At 49.4% G+C, this 18,716-nt stretch overlaps 1 protein-coding gene across 1 annotated transcript in view; it reads right to left on the reverse strand.

Moving 5' to 3' along the window:
• The window catches only part of SLC30A9 (solute carrier family 30 member 9), a 35,528-nt gene extending 20,369 nt beyond the window's left edge, over positions 1–15,159 (reverse strand). The window contains exons 1-7 of the mRNA XM_054990003.1: positions 14,933–15,159; positions 9,829–10,005; positions 5,329–5,385; positions 3,991–4,090; positions 3,566–3,658; positions 2,912–2,994; positions 1,090–1,148 (exon numbers count right to left, since the gene is read on the reverse strand). Coding sequence (XP_054845978.1) covers positions 1,090–1,148; positions 2,912–2,994; positions 3,566–3,658; positions 3,991–4,090; positions 5,329–5,385; positions 9,829–10,005; positions 14,933–15,068 — 705 coding nt within the window. The 5' untranslated portion in view covers positions 15,069–15,159. The remainder of the gene's footprint in view (positions 1–1,089; positions 1,149–2,911; positions 2,995–3,565; positions 3,659–3,990; positions 4,091–5,328; positions 5,386–9,828; positions 10,006–14,932) is intronic.
• Positions 15,160–18,716: the final 3,557 nt, after the last annotated feature.

Consider the following 18,716-nt stretch of genomic DNA (forward strand, 5'->3'; position numbering starts at 1 on the left):
TTCACCCAGCTGGGACCAGGAGTGGAGCAGGTGACAATGCCCATCTCCCACCTTCACCTGGCTGGAATCAGGAGCGGAGCAAGTGGCAATACCCATCCCCCATCATCACCCAGCTGGGATCAGGAGCGGAGCAGGTGACAATGCCCACCCTCTGCCTTCACACAGCTGGGACCAGAAGCTGAGCAGGTAGCAATGCTCGCAACCCTCCTTCACACAGCTGGTACCAGGAGCGGAGCAGGTGGCAACGCCCGGCCCCTGACTTCACCCAGCTGAGATCAGAAGTGGAGCAGGTGGCAATGCCCATCCCCCGACTTCACCCAGCTGAGATCAGAAGGGGAGAAGATGGCAATGCCTATCTCCACCTGGCTGGGATGAGAAGCGGAGCAGTTGGCAATGCCCATCCTCTGCCTTCACCCAGCTGAGATCAGGAGTGGAACAGGTGGCAATGCCTGCCCCCACCTTCACCCAGCTGGGATCAGGAGCAGAGCAGGTGGCAATGCCCATCCCCCACCCAGCTGGTATCAGGTGGCAATGCCCATTCCCCCATCACACAGCTGGGATCAGGAGCAAAGCAGGTGGCAATGCCTATCCCCCATCTTCACCCAGCTGAGATCAGGAGGGGAGCACGTGGCAATGCCTATCCCCCGTCTTCACCCAGCTGGGATCAGGAGGGGAGCATGTGGTAATGCCTGGACCCCCTTCACCCAGCTGGGATCAGGAGCACAGCAGATGGCAATACCCACCCCCTGCCTTCACCCAGCTAGGATCAGGAGCAGAGCAGGTGGCAATGCCTGCCCCGTGCCTTCCCCGGCCTGGGACTCAAGCACAGAGCAGGAGCCAATGCCTGCCCCCTTCACCCTCCCAAGATCAAGAGCAGAGCAGGAGGCAATGCCTGCCCCCTTTCACTCAGCAGGGTCAGGTGCAGAGGAGGTGGCCATACCCACCCCTCCCTTCATTCGGCTGGTATCAGTCACGGAGGAGGCAATGCCTGCCTGCCCGCCCTCCGCTTTCTAGAGCCCACTGATTTTTTCCTACAACGGGCTTTGTTGCTAGTAACTTAAATGAACATTTTAAAAAATATTCTCTCACCTTAGTTTCTCCTAGAAAATCTTTGTATTCCTTCAACAACTTTTGGTTTCTAAACAAATCTGCAATGACAAGTTGATTACAAGTATTAAGCAGAAGGGACTGAAATTCAGCAAACAATAAAAAATGCTATCCAGAAATTTTTATATCAGATGCAGCTGTGTGGGCTGTTCAACGTACAGCAGCACGAGAATCAGCGTGGCGCAGCGGCTGCAGTGTGGACTAATATCTGACAGGGCCAGAGTCAAAACCCTGCTTGCTGTGAAACTCACTGTGCAGCCTTTCAGACTAACTTACCTCACAGGATTGTTGTGAGGATAAAACGGAGGGGGAGATGGGATTATGCGTGTTGGCTTGAGCTCCTTGAAGGAAAGGCAGGATCAAAATATACTAAATATATATATTTATGAACACTGCGGGAATCCAATGAACTACTGCTATGCCCTTGGGAACTGGGACTGACCACAAGTCTTCAACAAGAATGCATTTTGACAAAACATAAATAGCTTGCTACCAACTGATATATGTTTGAAGCAACTTTTTGCATAAGCCATAAACGTGAAGAAAACCATGCTAGTTCACCACAGCCACTGATAACATAAACCGTTTCCACCACCTTCTTTGTATCACACACAGACTCAGTCTGCACCCGTCTATTTCACTGGTTCAGTTCCCACACTGCAGCGTTTTTTCCTGACCATCTGAACCAGAATGGCTGCCATGAGTAGTCACTCCAGCCACTATGTGGCTTTTCCGCAGGTTTCCTGGGAGTGCTTATACCACGACTTCTTTCAAAAATCTGCTTTGTGGTCTGCGGTTTCCTCATACACCTCCTTTATTCTGTTCTTGGCAGTTCCACTGTCTTCCCCCCCCCTCCCCTCTCCTGCCAGCCCACTTCATTGTGATTGGCTACACCCGTCTATCCAGCCACTCCCTCGCTCCTTTCCATCTCCCCTCCCATCCTCTCTTTGCTCTTTTTTAAAAAAAACATTACGTTCAGCGCAGGATCAGTGAAAGTAGGGAGGGGGAAGTTCCCTTTTCATTCTTTTGGCAGAGAGTTACAACTGAAACTGATCAACCTTCATCAATTTCACCTAGCTAAGAAGAGGCCCGTCAATTTCACCCCATCTCCATCCACACATGTTGCAAACAGAAAGTTTTTAAAAAGCTGCCACCTTGTTGAGGGCAGGCAGGTTGTCATCGTCGGTCCACCCATTCCAGCACCCCCCATTCTCAACCTGAGAACCAGCTGGAATGGAGTTGCCCAAATATAACCAAAAGAAAAACCAGGGCCACGCGAACCAAACATCCGCCGCCATGAGCCTGCTGGAAATGTGGGGAGGGCGGAATGCAAATTGAAAATAAATAAAATAATGAGAGGTGCAAATGGCCACATACAAGCCAATTCCACGCCGTTCAGCTTGATTTCAGGGATAGTGAGGAGATCTGATCCCGGTACAGAATGGGCTTGTGTTTCATTGTGGTTACAGCACTGTAGTATGATGGGGGAATCCCAGGTACAAATTCCCACTGAGCCATGAAATGCACTGAGTGGCTGTGAGCCAGCGTCTCTCTCAGCTTAACATACCTCACAGGGGTATCATAAAACCGAAAAGGGAGAACCACAAACTCTGTCCTGAACTCCTTGTAGGACAGGAAAGAGTAAAAATATAATAGATAGATGTGCAGTCACAAGCCAGGGGAAAATTCAGCCCCAGAGTGATTTTCACAGAATGCATTTCAATAGAAGTATATGGCACGTTTTTTTCAAAATCACTCTTACAGGCATTAGAATGGTTCGGCGTTGGAAGCTTTCTGCACTTACTCTCTCTGTATTCTATTTCTGCTTCTTTACGCCTTTTTCTCTCTCGAGCAAGAGCCTCCAGGCTTCCCCAGACTTCAAGAGCCCTGTACCAAGAAAAAAAGATCAGAGACAAAAAGCTTTCCTCAACATACGCTTTACCAATACACTACGGTTTGATTTCTAAGAAATTTGACTAAGAAAAACAAACTGCAGCCCACGCATACTTGAGACGTATAAATCCAGGTGAAGCCATGATGACACCACCTGGCTCACACTAAAACGTACGACCCTTAAAGAGAGCCTCCAATTTACACAGAAGCCTTCCTAAGCATATTTTCCTACAGTCGTATGCGGCAAGGCCCCACCTCTGCTCCCAGAAGCCCAAAAACGTAACCAATGGCAAAGAAATCACCATCAGTCCCAAGTGGCAGAAAAATTCTACACAGAAAGGCCTTAGGAACCAAAATGATGTTTTGGACACATGAAGCTGCCGTGTACCCAGTCAGGCCACCGCTCTGCCAAGGCCAGAGGGGCCAGGGCTGTCCACTGCCCTGGGCGGAGGCCTTTCACACCACCTGCTACCTGACCTTTTTTTACTGGAGATGCCAGGGAGGGAACCTGGGACAGAGGCTCTTCCACGGAGCCACAGGCAAAATCAAACAGCCATATCCTTACTTTGCCTCCACGTCCGATCTCAAAAACACAGTGAAAGCCTCTGTGTCGTCATGAGGGCTTCGCCGCCTGATTTTCCTGAGCTGATCTAGGTCACTGGAGAAAGATGTCAAGAAAAAGGGGGACATTCCTGTTAAAACAGTAAGGCAAGGGCAGGCCACCCCCACAGTGCACGGGCCAAGAACCAGCTTAGGGTGCCAGCCAGTTCTCTTCCCAAGGAACCAAGTTGACTCCTGAGGGGCTGGCAGCAGCACTGACATCAGCAGTGTGGGAGCAGGCAAACGGCCTGACTGAGGCCTATCATCCTCTCCAAGCAGCGCTGCCAACTTTTGGGCGGGGCCTGGAGATCTCCTGGGATCCCCACTGATCTCGTTTACAGAGATCAGATCCTCGGGAGAACGTGGCTGCTTTGATTTGATTCAACTCACCTGGACTTAAGACAGAACTCATTTATTGCTCTGACGCCTGTGATGAAATTATTCTTCATGTATTTTGGTCCATATTCTCTCTTTTTAAGCACTGCTTTCACTTCATAAAGAAAAGAGGTAACGGGTTCAGACCAGGGAGGTACCAATGGCTCTCTCAGCAAGGACGGAGGAGCTACCCCATACCCACGTTCTCACGAGTTTAAAAGCGGGGAGGGAAGCACTCTCTTTCCCCAGAAAATTAAACAAGCACTAGACAAGGCAAAGCAACGGCAGAAATACAGCGCACAATGCACCGGACAAGGATAGCAGATTGACACAGCTGCACGCACCAAATGCATATAATCAAGCAGCTCAAGGTATGCCCGGGACCCATTCAAGCAACAACTCATTCCTAGACATGCACCTTTTCTAGCATTCTGTCATCTTTATTTTATTTGTGATTAAGCGTTCTGGTGAATTCAAAAGCTTGCACACAGTTTAGCGTCATTTTGGCAGGTCCTAATAAACAGCATTACATGGAGTGCTCTTTGCTTTTAAAAACTGAATCAGGGAGGCTGTAAACAACTTTTGTCTACAGATTAGAAGACCGAGCTGAAGAGGCCTTTCCTTGTTCTCTACGATGATCAACACTGTAAAGCTACTTTGTGTTCGCGTCTGAAATCCAAGATGGCCGCCTCATCCAGTGTGCAGGTATATATCAGCCTTCTCCAACCATCCCTTCCCCCTCCCTTTCTGTCTCTCTCCAATGATTGTGGGTTCAAGCAAAAATGGACGAAGACTGCCTGCACAAACAGCAGTGCTTTCAGGCACGCTCCAAAGATCCTCTGGATTTCAGGTTTCTTAATCCTTCACCCTCAATACGTGATGCGATGTCACCTGAGTTTCCCTTGCCAAACAAGGGCAGCGACTGAAGCGCAGTAGGAAAATTCAGCCCATGATTGTGTCACATCATGTGCTGAGCATCCCTAGAAATTACAGGGAGGGAAGAACAACAAGACAAAAGATTGCTATTTTCAGCAGCAGCCTCGTGTTTGCCACAACGGCTTGGATCCCGTCTAGAATTTGGGGGGGGGGGTGATTTTCCACGATTTCCCCCCTCCTGCAGCAGCCCTAAATGCCCACTGAAATGCCGTTCCTGCGAGGCCCCCCAGGAATAGCTTGGAGAGGAAATGAAGTCTCCTGCGTGACAACGGAATCAGTGGAAATACCCGCCTCCACCCTATGTCTGGCAATTCTAGAGGGAGTCCTAGGCGATATCAAGTTTCAGCTGATTTTTAAAGAACACTTGTTGACACCTTCACCTGCATACTGATGCAAACACATGAAAGCAGGGGTTACCTTTCACTTGGATCGGCTGTTGTAACAAACTTGACGTCTGACCGCCAGCATCTCGGACTGTAAAACGGAAGAACCCATTAGATGGGGGGAGGGGGACTAGAAGACCCCCCGTTTGCTTTCTTATAACGGTAAAACAGAAATCCATTTGGGACATTTTATAACCTGAAAATTAAAAGCTGAATGTACTTGGCTGGTATTGGTCAATCATTATATTGTTAGATGGTTAGATATATTAACACCAGCAATTGGGGTTTTCCGAAAAATCAGAACTGAAAATTTTCCCAGGAAGGTTTTCCTGCCTAAACAGAGATTGATGTGATTTTGCATGTTAGTTTGACATAGTTAGTAAACAAATGTTTAAAATAACCAGTGTTAATTTTATGTCCCAATACGAACCAAAATACTTCTTTAGGAAAAGAAACCAAACAAGTGTGCTTTGCATATTATTTTCAAATGGATTCAAAGCTTCATGTGGAGTTCATTTTTATTGGAATAATAGCTGCAGCGTTTTAAAAGATAACACGTACACCTCTTACATGGTTTAAATTTAAGGAAAAACTAAAGACTCTGTTGATGTGCTAATTTTAGCACTGTGCACAATATGCCATGGGTGCAGCTGTCCTGTCCTGTCGTGTCATGTATGCCAGCACACCTGCCATTATTGTGTTATGCAGGTTGTGCTGATCATAACTGTTTGCCAAAGTTATATTCTGTATACTGTATCGGTCATCTGAGAGTGTCTTACCTGCTAACATAAAATGCAGGAGAGCCGGTGGGGCCTCTCCGTTATCTGTTGAAAATATGGACTTTCACTTTTCCAGCAAGTGTCCTTGAAGGCGAGCTGCTAGCAGCGAACGTTGTGTCTTTTCCCAGAGACTGGGATATTTTCACTTTGTACTTCATTTAGTCTAAACTAATCAGTTCCCATGTAACTTCTTTGGGGTTTCGCGCCAGAATGTCAATGGACCCAAAGGGCGGGAAGTTTCCCTATAATTAGTAATGCCTTTGTTTGAATTGTCACTTCTGCCAATTGCTACCTTTGTGTGAACACCCTGAACTCTATGGATCTCTAATAAAGTTGCTTCAACTGGAACACCTGTGTGTTAACTGTGGAGAACATGAAGGGACCTAACTGCCAGGGACTGACATGCCGCCTTTTTCAACAGAATGTAACTGTTGTCCATTGGAGGTCACTGGGACACCAGCTCACTTGCATTACCATTAGTTCCAGGCCAGTTCGTTGATTATAATATTCCTTCCACCACAGAATTTCTGGTTTTGCAGTGCAGATCAAATCACTGCCAATTCATAAATCATAGCTTGTTTTTTACGATTTGGATTATTATATTGTGGTTTTATCCCCTCCACCTTGCTTGACAAATCAATAAAACCTATCTGTGTACTTTCACACATTTCCTAGGCATGATCACTAGAAAAACATTACTGACAACTTTGAAAATGCTATGCTTGCCTAATATAGTATAGACAATGATGTCCATTTATTGTTTTAATTTTACGAAGCCATAAATGTTTAGAAACAGCAAGCTGAAATTGGACTCAAGTGTTCAAGCAGACACTTCACAGGGGGTTTTCAGCGGAGTTTAATAAATCAAGCATATTTCCAACAAAAGTTGTATCATTCACAAAGAAACTGTAGGTCCCGCACTCCACTCGCCCCCGTATATTTATGCTAAGTTGAACCTCGCTCCACAGGGCATCCTGACAGCCAGCAGCAGCTTTCTGGATAGGACAGACTGCAACGGGGAGGAGATATAGGAAAAGCCCTTGTGCACATGCGATTATTTCAAAAAATCAAACTTAAGAGTAAAGATTAAGGAAACGTTTGCACATTTTGCTGGTGGAACAGGGTTTTTTTTCTTGGCATCTGATGGCTTGTACCTCACTCCTAGGCAGTTCTACAAGCAATGCTCAACACATTCTGCCTAAACCCCTTGCTGAATTCTTCCATGCACGCACGCACGCGCACACACACACACACACACACACACACACACGTCATTTTTGCTCATATTTCCTTGCACCGTTTCCCTTCCCTCATCAGCATCAGCTGGGCCAGGACAAGGAGAGAACAGGCGACTCTGATAAACGTAACCAAGAGATGGGGAAGAAGGTGACACTGGCTGCCATTTTCAGCAGCTGGCCAAGGGTCGTACACAGTTTCGCCTTCTGATCCTTGATAAGCATTTGTTACTTCTGAAGCAGGAGCAGACTACAGTGCCCTTCAGACGTCATGGCATCAACACGGAAGCCACATGAGCATGGATCCTCATCACCACATGGAATTTCCCCAACAACTAGCTAGGCAACGATTGCATGGGATGAGCTTGTAAGAGTGGGCCCACCCACACAGCGCCACGCTATTAAATGTAAAGCAGCTCTGCGGGATTAACCCACAGAAGTGTTTTGCACACCAGAGTTGCAACAGCTAAACGTATTTAACACAATGAATGAGCAACAGGCGTTATTACTCAAGTATGAAACACATAACGCTTAAAGCCTACTAAAATACAGATTACAAGAGCCTGCTAAAATACAGTGTAAAAGCTAGTCCCGTGAGAGAAACCTGATGGCATTTCTGCAGGTGCTCAGGCTAAGACTCGGGAGGCCATCCAAGTAGTAGACAGTAAAAGACCGAAGGGCCGTCCTGGATTTGGTCAGGAAACACCTGATCAGAAATCTCTGTTTCTTTCAGAAATTTCAGAGATATTGCTATCACAATTGGCTTATGGACAAAGCTAAAAAGAAGCAGCCAATATTTATATCCACGACAGACACATCTACAGGCTGGATCACATATGCATGTTCATATATGTGAGCTAGTTGACCAGACATCCGACAAAACTATTTTCAGACTCAATACTTTTCAATGGAGTCAGTTCACACATTCAACTGAGTGCAATCGTGTTGAGTAATCAGCCAATGGTGATCATGCATTTGCAAACTCATCTGAGGCCAATGTCTCTAATTTACCAGTTCCAACATTAACCAAGACTTCTGAAAAACAAAAAGGTACCTCTAAAACGAGTTTACTTCATAAAAGCTCTGCCAATAACAGTTTGCAAACAATCTTCGAGGTTATTCAGAATTAGCACTATTATGTCTGCTGCAGAAACACATTATTAAGAGTTTTTTGGGATGGCATCAGAAACCATCGAGTTATTGATCTACAGACATAAAAATATTAGAAACATTCTGCCAACAGACATGGCAGAATACCGTAATACAAAAGTTAAATCTCAAGTTCCCTTGTTCCAACCTTCTAAACTACTTCTCTATATGAAACAGGGGGAGGGGGATATTCGCAGCATGTTACAAGGGTAATCCAAATACTAGTTTAACAGACGACAAACAGGTTTTCCGATACAAATAATAAGGGAAAAGATCTCCCACAGCAGGAAAAATCCCAGGCACCCAGAGAAATAAGTCAGCAAGCCCTGAAAGAGTCCAGTGTAAAGGTAAATATTTTTAAGCTCCACTGATTTCACCAAGAGAAATTTAACAAGAATGCCTCGGTTTTCCCCCTGCACACTTCAGACTTCTCAATTAACTCCACTGGCAGAATTAAGTTCTTACAACTCCAATAAGAGCTGGCAGACTTTTTGCTTTGTTTTCTGGATCTGAATCCTTTCCACACATACATTATCTTTAAATAAAAATACACAACTATTTTAGAACTTGTTTCTCATCCTTGGCAAATGTCTTTAGAGCAAGTTCCTATTCATTCTTGATCTGAACTGCAAGAACAGCCATTTGCTTACCTGCCCCGGCTGAAGTGTTCCAATCTGTACCACTAATATGGAAGTGACTACGAAATTAGAGGTGCCAGAAAGGGATTCAATCTGAACTTTATAAAACAGTGCCTACTGAGAACCACGACCAGAAATTCTGCCGCCGCATTTACAAATTGATCTCAGCAAGATATAAGACGGGGCCTAGTAAGATAACCAGGTGAAAAGAGTTGCAGAAGCGGCAACTAGGCCCAGTGTGGCAGAATTAAAGACTGTAACCAAAGAATTCTCTGGTTTGCAAGTCTTGCATGAGACACCCCTAGCTGCAGGGCTTTTTTTCAGCTGGAACGCAGTGGAACGGAGTTCCGGAACTGCTTGAAAATGGTCACATGGCTGGTGGCCCCGCCCCCTGATCTCCAGACAGAGGGGAGCTGAGATTGCCCTCCGCGCCGCGGGAGTGGCGCGGAGGGCAATCTCAACTCCCCTCTGTCTGGAGATCAGGGGGCGGGGCCACCAGCCATGTGACCATTTTCCAAAGGGTGGTTTAAACTTTTAAAAACTCCCCCCTTGTTCCAGCTGACCCAAAGTAACATCATTGGCCCTGGGAGCATGCGCGCACATGTGGCACCAGGGGCACCACCTCCCGCCAAGAGTTGCCCCGTGCTGGCAACCCACTGAGTTCCACTACCTCTTCTCCCAGAAAAAAAAGCCCTGCCCAGCTGAAAGAAAGATTAAGACAAAGTATGCATACCTGTGGTTGTTTTGGGCCCCTCTCCTTCGGGGACTGAGGAACTTGTGTTATGGGCTCCTGTGCTGTTTTTCTGACCATCTGACGTATAAACTCTTACTTGACTCGTTGCAGGAACAGGCAGGCAATTGCACGGCAGCAGAGGGGAGAAACTCCCAAATCTGACAGGGACCCACCACCCTGTAGAAAGCAGGGAAGGAAACAATCCTTTTTTAAAAAGCAGTAACAAGAAAACAAAACAGTTGATTTTGACTCAAAATGCAGTTACACGTCTCACACAAATAACTTCGATATATTAAAATATTGTCTTTGCATCAAACATTCTGCAGAACTCCCAGAGATGTTGTTCCTATTACCCCTTTTAATGCACAAACAGAATGCAAAATCCCACGTATCACAAACCTCAATTACCTTATCAAGGTTCATTAATACAGTCCATTAAGATTAGCCACAACTATTATAAACCCCACTGGCAGGCACAGAATGCATTACACACTGGTACATAAAGGGGTATAGCTATTACCATGCGGGAAGTCCAATCCCCTGCTCTTACAGCTAAAACTGACCTCGCATAATCAGGCTAGGAAAGACCTTTCGATTGAGGCACTGGCTGGGGCACTTCCTCAGACTGAGGCAGGAGTGACACATGGGAAACCCAGGGCCACTCACACAAGGCATCATGCTCTGCTTGGCGATCCATGCCCCTGTGAAGAGAGGCTGTGGCTAAAACGAGTCAGCCACAAGCTTCACACATAGAAGGTCCCAGGTTAATTTCCTAAAAGGCTCTCAACATGCAATGGTTGGGAAAAACCTCACCACCCCACAAAGTTGGAAAGCATGACAGGTCAGTGTAGACATCATGGAGCTAAATGGTCTAATGGCTCCACTTGGCATAAGGCAGGGCTTGAGAAATCCCAGGCACCAGGTTGCCGTGGTGCCTAGAAATGATTTTATTGTAGTGTGTCTCAATGAGGACAAAGCTTTCTTATCATTTCACGTAAGAATATGTTTTGCAGTTTGTCCTAAAAATACATGTGCATGAAGATCTTGTCATTGACTATTTATATGTTAACTCTGCTTCATTCAATGGCGGTCAATGAATTCATTTCTTAATCACTTTCTATACCGGCTCCAATATTCAGTTAAATGGAGATATTAAAGAAATAATGGCATAATCAGAAATAGGCGAGAAGTTAGGCTAGGGGTTAACTTTTTGCTGTAGTGATAACAACCAGAGGTATCCCTGTATTTATTATACAACACTTTTGTCATAGCAAAAGCTAGAAAATACAGTAGTTAACATACGAAATTCTGACTGAAGAACAAGTCTGGTGCCTAGTTTTTGGAGCTGGTTCCAACAGCCAAAGAAAATTTGTCAAGACCTGGTATAAGGCAACTTCAGGTGAGTCTAAAGACCTAAAAGCGATAATCAGTATTATGAACATGGAAATGTCGTTCTTTTCATCTTTTTTCTTCCCATTTTAAGCTGTTTATGTTTCTTCAATTGACTAGCTTGATCCATGCTTCGCTACAGTATTTAACTACTTTAAATCCAGTTATAAAACTTATGGTTGGGGGGGGGGGAGTTGAGTTGGCAACCCTAATGAACTTTTAGGGGAAGACTGGGAGGTGCATTATATCATCAGACACATTTAATGACTCCCAATAGCAACTGCAGACTGTTTAGAATGTGGGGGGTGAGGACCAATCAGGCTGCATACACAAATAGCCACTGTGTTCCCACTGTCTCTGGTAGGGGGATGAGGTGTGAAATGTTGTGAGCCCCAATCAGCCTGCATATGCAAATGACCTTGAAAGGCTGGCCCAATCAGGGAAGAGTGGCCGAGCTGACGGGGGTGGGGGAACAGGCAGCAGCCTGCCAGCCACACAGGGAAGCTGTATTCCTTTAGGAAAACACATTTTACCCCTTTTTAAGCCCTTAGGGGACGAACTCCTTAAAATCCCTTCTTAGTAGGTGTTTACATCATGAAAGGAATGTTCTCCCCAAATTTCATGTTTCTCAGTCCAGTGCCACTGGGCGTTGATGAGTCAGTCAGGACACTTGTCTTTATATACATATATATAGATGTTGCACTGGTAAGCTAGCACTAACAAAAAAAAAAGCAAAGAAGTTTTTTAAAAGTATAGGCTAGGAACTTCCCTGGACTTTTTTGCAACACTGAGATATTATTACCTGCCCAAGGAGAATACACTCTGGCCTGGATAGTCCAAATGAGCCTGATCTCATCAGACCTCAGAAGCTAAGCAGGGTTGGCCTTGGTTAGTGATTGGATGGGAGACCTCCAACGAAGACCAGGGTTGCAGAGTCAGGCAATGGCAAACCACCTCTGCTAGTCTGTTGTCATGCAAACCCCGCTAGGGGTCACCATAAGTCAGCTATGATTTGAGGGCACTCTCCACCACCAAGGAGAATGCCGCAGGAGTAGGTTAGTGGGGGAAATTGAATGTGACTGAAAATGACAACTGAGAAGGCCACTGGGCCAAAATGCACATGGTTCTGTGTATACAGAGATAAAATGTACTAATATACCTGTGTATGTTTGACTTTACTATATTCTTATATGTTGAACCACACTGTTGATGTTTTTAATCATACTTATGCACTTTTGTTGAATTAAAGTGCATATACCAATGTTTAATTACTTGTATTATGTTTTAGTTATACTTAATTCATGTTTTTGTTCCAACCTCTTTGGTTTTAAATACTGCCAATACATTATTTCAAAGGCTGAGGGCATTAAGACATGAACTTTCAACATATTTTTCTAATAGGGAATTAGAATGTAAAATAAGGGATATTCCTTATTTTGTCTTTCAAGGAAAAAATAAAGGAGTCCCACAAAAAGGTGAAAACACAGAATCTCATGAAGGACCTAGAAGAAATGACTGAGTGATAGCAAGAATGGAAATTCAGTGAGCATATCAGAGCTCTTATTCTTGAGAAGCCTGGAAGCAAGGAATTATGCAAGGCAGAAGGAACCACAAGCAGTGTTGGGGTAGACAAGAATGCAACTAAAAAGTTGTACAGGAGGGAAAATGGGTGCATCTAAATTAAAAGGGCACTGATCCTGTGGGAACAGCAGAGCAAGATTTATCAAGGTGCAGATTCCTGCCAGAGGGTTAACAAGGTCAGGGGGGTTTGTTTTGTTGTTGGAGTTCAAGCTTAAAGAATTGGCTGCTTTAAACATGCACGTGATGAGATAATTACATTCAAATAATCTTTTCTCCTCTCCCATCTCCCTCCTTCCTAGGTGTCCATCTTACTAAAGTTAAAGGAAACCCTGTGTGATAGCACAGAGCTAGGCCTGAACATCTATGGGACGGTTCTTTCACACTATTTTAACCCCTCAGATTTTATACAGAGTAGCTGAACATTCAAAAGCACCACACACACACACACACACACACACAAAACTGAAGGTGGACTCAAGTTTTCAAATAGGATTCTACTGCACAGCTCTCCACCCACACCTAAATCCAACACTGTACGGTCATAAAATGGGTGTCTGAACAGGCCCCAAATTAAGTGCTGGAGCTGGGTATTAAAACTGTTTTAACATTGGCAAATACACCAAAAACTTTGCATGGATATGACTGGAGACAGTCATTTGCCTATCTGAGAGGCTATCAGATGTGCAGTTATGGGGCAATGGAGGGGGCTAGGCTGGCATACTGAGGGGCAGAGCTCAGCTCTAAAGCAAAGAAAGTCCAGGTACAATTACCAGCACCTCCTGTAAAGAGGATTCCCAGAAGCAGCTTTGCTTAAGACTTTAGTTTCCCTTTTGGAGATCTATTAGTCAAATTACACAGAATTGCTGCTACATGGACCAGTGGACTGACTCAGCATGAAATGTCCAAGCTGGGAATACCAGAATATACTACAAGACCATGAATCAGTTAAGGCACAGACAGCACTACAAAATAGAGTGGAACAAACATGGATTTAAAGCATCAGAATGCAGTCAGTCTTCCACTCCTACTACAGAAATTAAGCAGGTCTGGCACTATGAGGTCACGGGTAAGCCACTAATTACCTTTGGATAACTGGGCTGAGGAAGATGCGAAAGTGGAACGTATGGTTTTGGCATGCTAACTCTACTCTCTCTGCTAGCACTCAGCCATTCTTGCCCTAATAAAAGGGATTCGGCTTCCAAACACTAAGCATACCAAACCGAAATCCTGTAACTATTTAGGCTTTGGCACAAAAAGGAAGGTCCTGCGGGAGAAGGTACTGATGCACTGAAATGGTTTTCTATGGAAGGTATCCTATTACACCAGTTTGATGTAATAATAATAATAATATTCAATTTACATACCACCCTTCAGGATGACTTAACACCCACTCAGAGTGGTTTACAAAGTGTGTTATTATTATCCTCAGGACAAACACCCTGTGAGGTGGGCTGAGAGAGCTCGGAGAGAGCTGTGACTGACCGAAGTTCACCCAGCTGGCTCCCAGCGGAGGAGTGGGGAATCAAACCCGGCTCTCCCAATTAGAGTCCAGCTCTCTTAACCACTACACCAAACTGACTAACTGTAGTAGCTAAGAGTGGCAGGACTCTAATCTGGCGAGCCGGGTTGGATTCCCCACTCCTCCGCTTGAAGCCAGCTGGGGGACCTTGGGCTAGTCACAGCTCTCTCAGAGCTCTCTCAGCCCCACCCACCTCACAGGGTGTTTGTTGTTGTGGGGATAATAATGACACACTTTGTAAACTGCTCTGAATGGGTGTTAAGTTGTCCTGAAGGGAGGTATATAAATTGAATGTCATTGTTGTTGATGTTACAACAAAGGAAACAAATCCGGGCTGCTCCTGGGCCGGGAGAGGCGCGGTCGAGTCTCAGCAGCTGGAACCACCAGCGGGGCAAGAGAATCCACCCGAGCGAAGCGCCCTGGCTAGGAAGAGCCGCGCCGCCGCCTCCGTCCTCCCCGGCAGGCCCCGCACGAGCCGCAGCGCCTCCCGCTCAGCAGGCCTGGAAGCGGCCGCCAGGGACCGCCGGCGCATGGCCGCGGGGCCCGACCGGGTCCGGCCCGCAGCGCCTCCGGGAATGCGGAGGGGAGAGGCCCGCGCCGCCCGCGCCCACTCACCGCGGCCGCCCGCCCGCCCGAGCGGCGCCCCCGCCAGGCCCGCGCCCCGGCCCCGGTCCCGGCGCCGCAGCAGCAGCAGGGGCAGCGGGGAGAGGCCGCCCCAGGCCCGGCGCCGGGCGGCCACGGCCCGCAGCATCCTCCTCCTCTCAGCCGCGGCGCAGCTGCCCAGGGGCGGCGCCCGCCGGAACCCGCCCGGCCCCGGCCGGCTCCCCCATCGGCCCCGTCGGCCGCAGCGGAACCGGATGTGCGCGGGGGCGGGGCGCTCCGGGCTCGCCGCCTCTATGGCCCTGCCCCCCGACACGGCGCGGGGCGAAGGGCGCATGCTCGGAGCCGGAGGCCGGGGGTGCGCCCCTCCGCCCTCTTCCGGCTCTCCGCCAATGAGAGAGCGCGTGCGCGGCGGAGGGCTGTCCCGGTCTGCCCGATCGCGCGCCGCCGGGTCTTAGCGCCTCCCTGTTGATTTCGAGCGTCGAGCGGAGCGGTCCATTTCGGGGGGGGGCGGGGCTTGTAAAGAACGTCTCCGCTGCGCTAAAAAACAAAACCCAGCAGGGCGAGGAGGGGGGGGGGGGGCTCCGGCCTCGCGTCCGCCTGTCTGGGCGCGGAGGGGCAGAGCGGGCGCCAGCCTCATCACCATCATCCGTTAGCCGTGTTAGTCTGTAGCTGCAAAATAGCAAGGAGTCCAGTAGCACCTTTAAGACGAACCAACTTTATTGCAGCAGGAGCTTTCCCGATGCATCTGCCGAGGAGAGCTGTGGTTCTCGAAAGCTTATGCTGCAATACAAGGAGCTGCTGGACTCTTTGCTATTCTCATTCTCTTTCCAATCCGCTCTGCCCGAAGGAGCTCAGGGCGGACTGCAACGTGCCTGCAAAAGGCTCCCTGGAAAGCCCGCGCCAGGCTGCCCTCCCGAGCCCCGCGGGCCGGCCCTGCGCGCACTGAAGCCGCGTCGGACGCAGCGAGGGCGGCCTGGCCATTCGACCCGCTGGGAGAGGCTGGAGGCGGCGCCCCCGCTGGCCGCGGCCTGCCCCGCAGGGCTGTTGTGCAGATGGGAGGGGCGAAGGCGAGGCTGCGCGGGCCGCCTGGAGCGCCTCGCGGGAATGGCGGGCCGAAGCGCGCCCCGTCGGCGGAGAGGCGCCGCGCCCAGGCGCCCCGCAGTCCTGAGCCCCCGGAGCCCGAAGGGGGCGCGCATCGCGAGCAAACCCCGCCCCGCCGCGGACCCTTCGGAGGCGCGCCCGGCTGGCCGGCGGGGCGGGCGGCTCTGCTGTGGCCGCGGCCCGAGGAGGCAGGCGAGGCCGCCGGCTGAGCTCGCCCGCCTTCGGCTGCTGCGGGGCTGGGAGTCGGTGGGCAAGAGCCTGCCGCCCACGTCGCCGCCGCCGGACCGGAGGGGGGCGCCTCTCCCCGCTAGCGAGCGTGAGGCGGGCGCGCTTGGCGCCGGGGCCTTTGCTGCTTGGCCGGGTAAGCCCCAGCGGGAGGCTTCAGCCCCGGGGGCGAGGCTCCCAGCGCCGCTTGCTGCGCCGGCCCCGAGCTGCGCTGGCAGCAGAGCCGCCTGTTCGCCGGGGCCAAGGGCAAGTGAGGGGGTTGGACTAGATGACCCTGGAGATCCCTTCCAACCCTCTGATTCCACAAATGGGCGCAGCAGGCAGGATTCTGAAACAGTGTGGGAGTCCCAGGGAAGCTTAAACCCGACGAATGGGAAACCCTAACACACTCTTTACTGTGAGAAGGACAGCAAAGGCCCGAGCACCGCCCCAGACCCAAGAAACACCCGAAACTCCAGAGGGGTTTCCAAAGCAATGAAGAGGCTTGTGGCACCTTAAAAACGTGCGCATTTATTTCCAAGCAAGCCCAAGGGTCTTCAAGAGAGGCTCGGCTGCAAAGTTGCTGATCTGAAATTAATACGGAGGGTTGGAGCTTTGAGCCTGGGCGGAGCTCAGCAGGGGCCAGGCCGCAGTGCGCCTAAAGGGCAGCCCCCGCCCCACGTTTCCGAGGCCAGAGAGGAGCAGAGATGCTTTGCCATGGCCTGCCTTTGCCTAGCGGTGCTGCACTTCCTTGGCGGTCTCCCATCCAAGTACGGAAATGTCGGCATTATTTACAAATATATAAGTGTGGCACAGTGACCCGAATGGCCCCACCTCCTCAGATCTTGCTGGCCCCTGCGTCCTGATCAGTACTTGGACGGGAAAGCACCAAAGAAGTCCGGGGTCGATATGCAGAAGCAGGCAATGGAAAACCTCCCCCGGATGCCTCTTGCGCTGAAAACCCTGCTGGGGACACCAGGGGTTGGCTGTGACTTGATGGCACTTTGCCCCCGCCTCAGCACAGCGAAAGGCGCTCCCGTAGGGCATCCGACCCCAAAGACGCAGATCCTGTGCCTCCGAGGGGCATCAGCCCACTCTCAGCAACCGTGTGACAGCGCCTCTTTCCAGCTGGCAAGTCAAAGCACCGGTCGTCGTGACCCCCCCCCCCCGCATCTCTCCGGGCCTGGATCCAGAATCGGCAGCCCTAGAGGCTTCCCTGCCGCTGAGTCCGCCAGCCGCATGATCTGCAAACATCCCCTAGATTAAACTGAGATCTTCGGTTGAGAAACTGGCTTGGCAGCATGTTCCCAGCCTGCTTTTCGAAGAGTTCCACTCGGAGGGCGCCGCGTAGCCCGGCGCCGGGCCGCAGACCAGAGCAGCCGGTGGGAGGGAGGGAGGGAGGATTCAGCGGGCGGAGCTGCGGGCTTCTCCGGGCCCGGGAGCTGTCCGTGGTCCTGAGGGCCTTGCGGCCGGCTTTGCGGTACTGCGCACCAGGCATTCGCAGCCTCTGTCCTTGAATTGCCGCCGAGCTCCTGGCCATGCAAGGCCCGCGCGGGCAGTCGTGGTGGTCCCTGCTGGCCTGGCTCTGTTCTTGCCTGGCCTCGCTCAAATGCGAGAGTCCTGCTCCGTCAGAACCAAAGGCCGTCTAGCCCAGGTGCCTGTTTCCCAGGGCGGCCAACGGGACACCCCGGGAGGCTTGCAAGCAGAGGCACAGAGGCCCGGGCTTCTCCCGCGCGTGAGCCGCTTGCAGTATGGGGTGGTTATTTGTTTACTTGGAGCATTTCTATGCTGCCTCTTCAGGAAACCTTCCCGAGGTGATTTCATTTGCATAGTTCTCATCAAGGAAGGTTGCATCTATAGACTTTTGTTAAAGGTACTCATGACGAAGAAGACAATACATCACAATGAGATTGGTCTCTTCACAGATTACTAAAGGACAGTTAATGTGCTGAGACTGTATTGGTTTTGAAGAGATTTGATTTTTACTTACATCCTTTCTCCTGATCTGTTGTTGTTGTTTATTGTTCATTTCAGTCTCTCAACAGCAGCACACCTTGTCTCATGTGCCAAGGGAATTTAAATTGATCATATCTTCAATGGCAGCCTCTCCTGGCATGTAGCAAACCTGTCTTGAAGCTGAAGGGGCTTTCTGAAGCAATTTAGGATAACGGCTTTGTGGGGGAGGGGATCTACTGTTCGATGCAGAAGAAATCTCTGCGGGTCTACAGAAGCCTCCGGGCATGCCTAAAGTGGTCGTGACCAACTCCAAGTAAGTTGGGCCAAACTAGACATGCCAGTATCCTCTTGGCTGCTGTCATTTTAAAGTCATTTAAAAAACTTGTGAGACAGTATGGCACTCTTGCTCTGCCACTGCCTTTCCAAGTGCCAGAACAGCTGCAGGGGGAGGGGTGTGGCTGTTGGCGCTTGAAAAGGCACGAGGGGGAAACAAGAGCGCACTGCAGGCCTGACCAGGATTGATCCCTCGTGGCAT

The sequence above is a fragment of the Eublepharis macularius genome, chromosome 10 (genome assembly GCF_028583425.1).
Source record: "Eublepharis macularius isolate TG4126 chromosome 10, MPM_Emac_v1.0, whole genome shotgun sequence".
Taxonomy (NCBI): domain Eukaryota; kingdom Metazoa; phylum Chordata; class Lepidosauria; order Squamata; family Eublepharidae; genus Eublepharis; species Eublepharis macularius.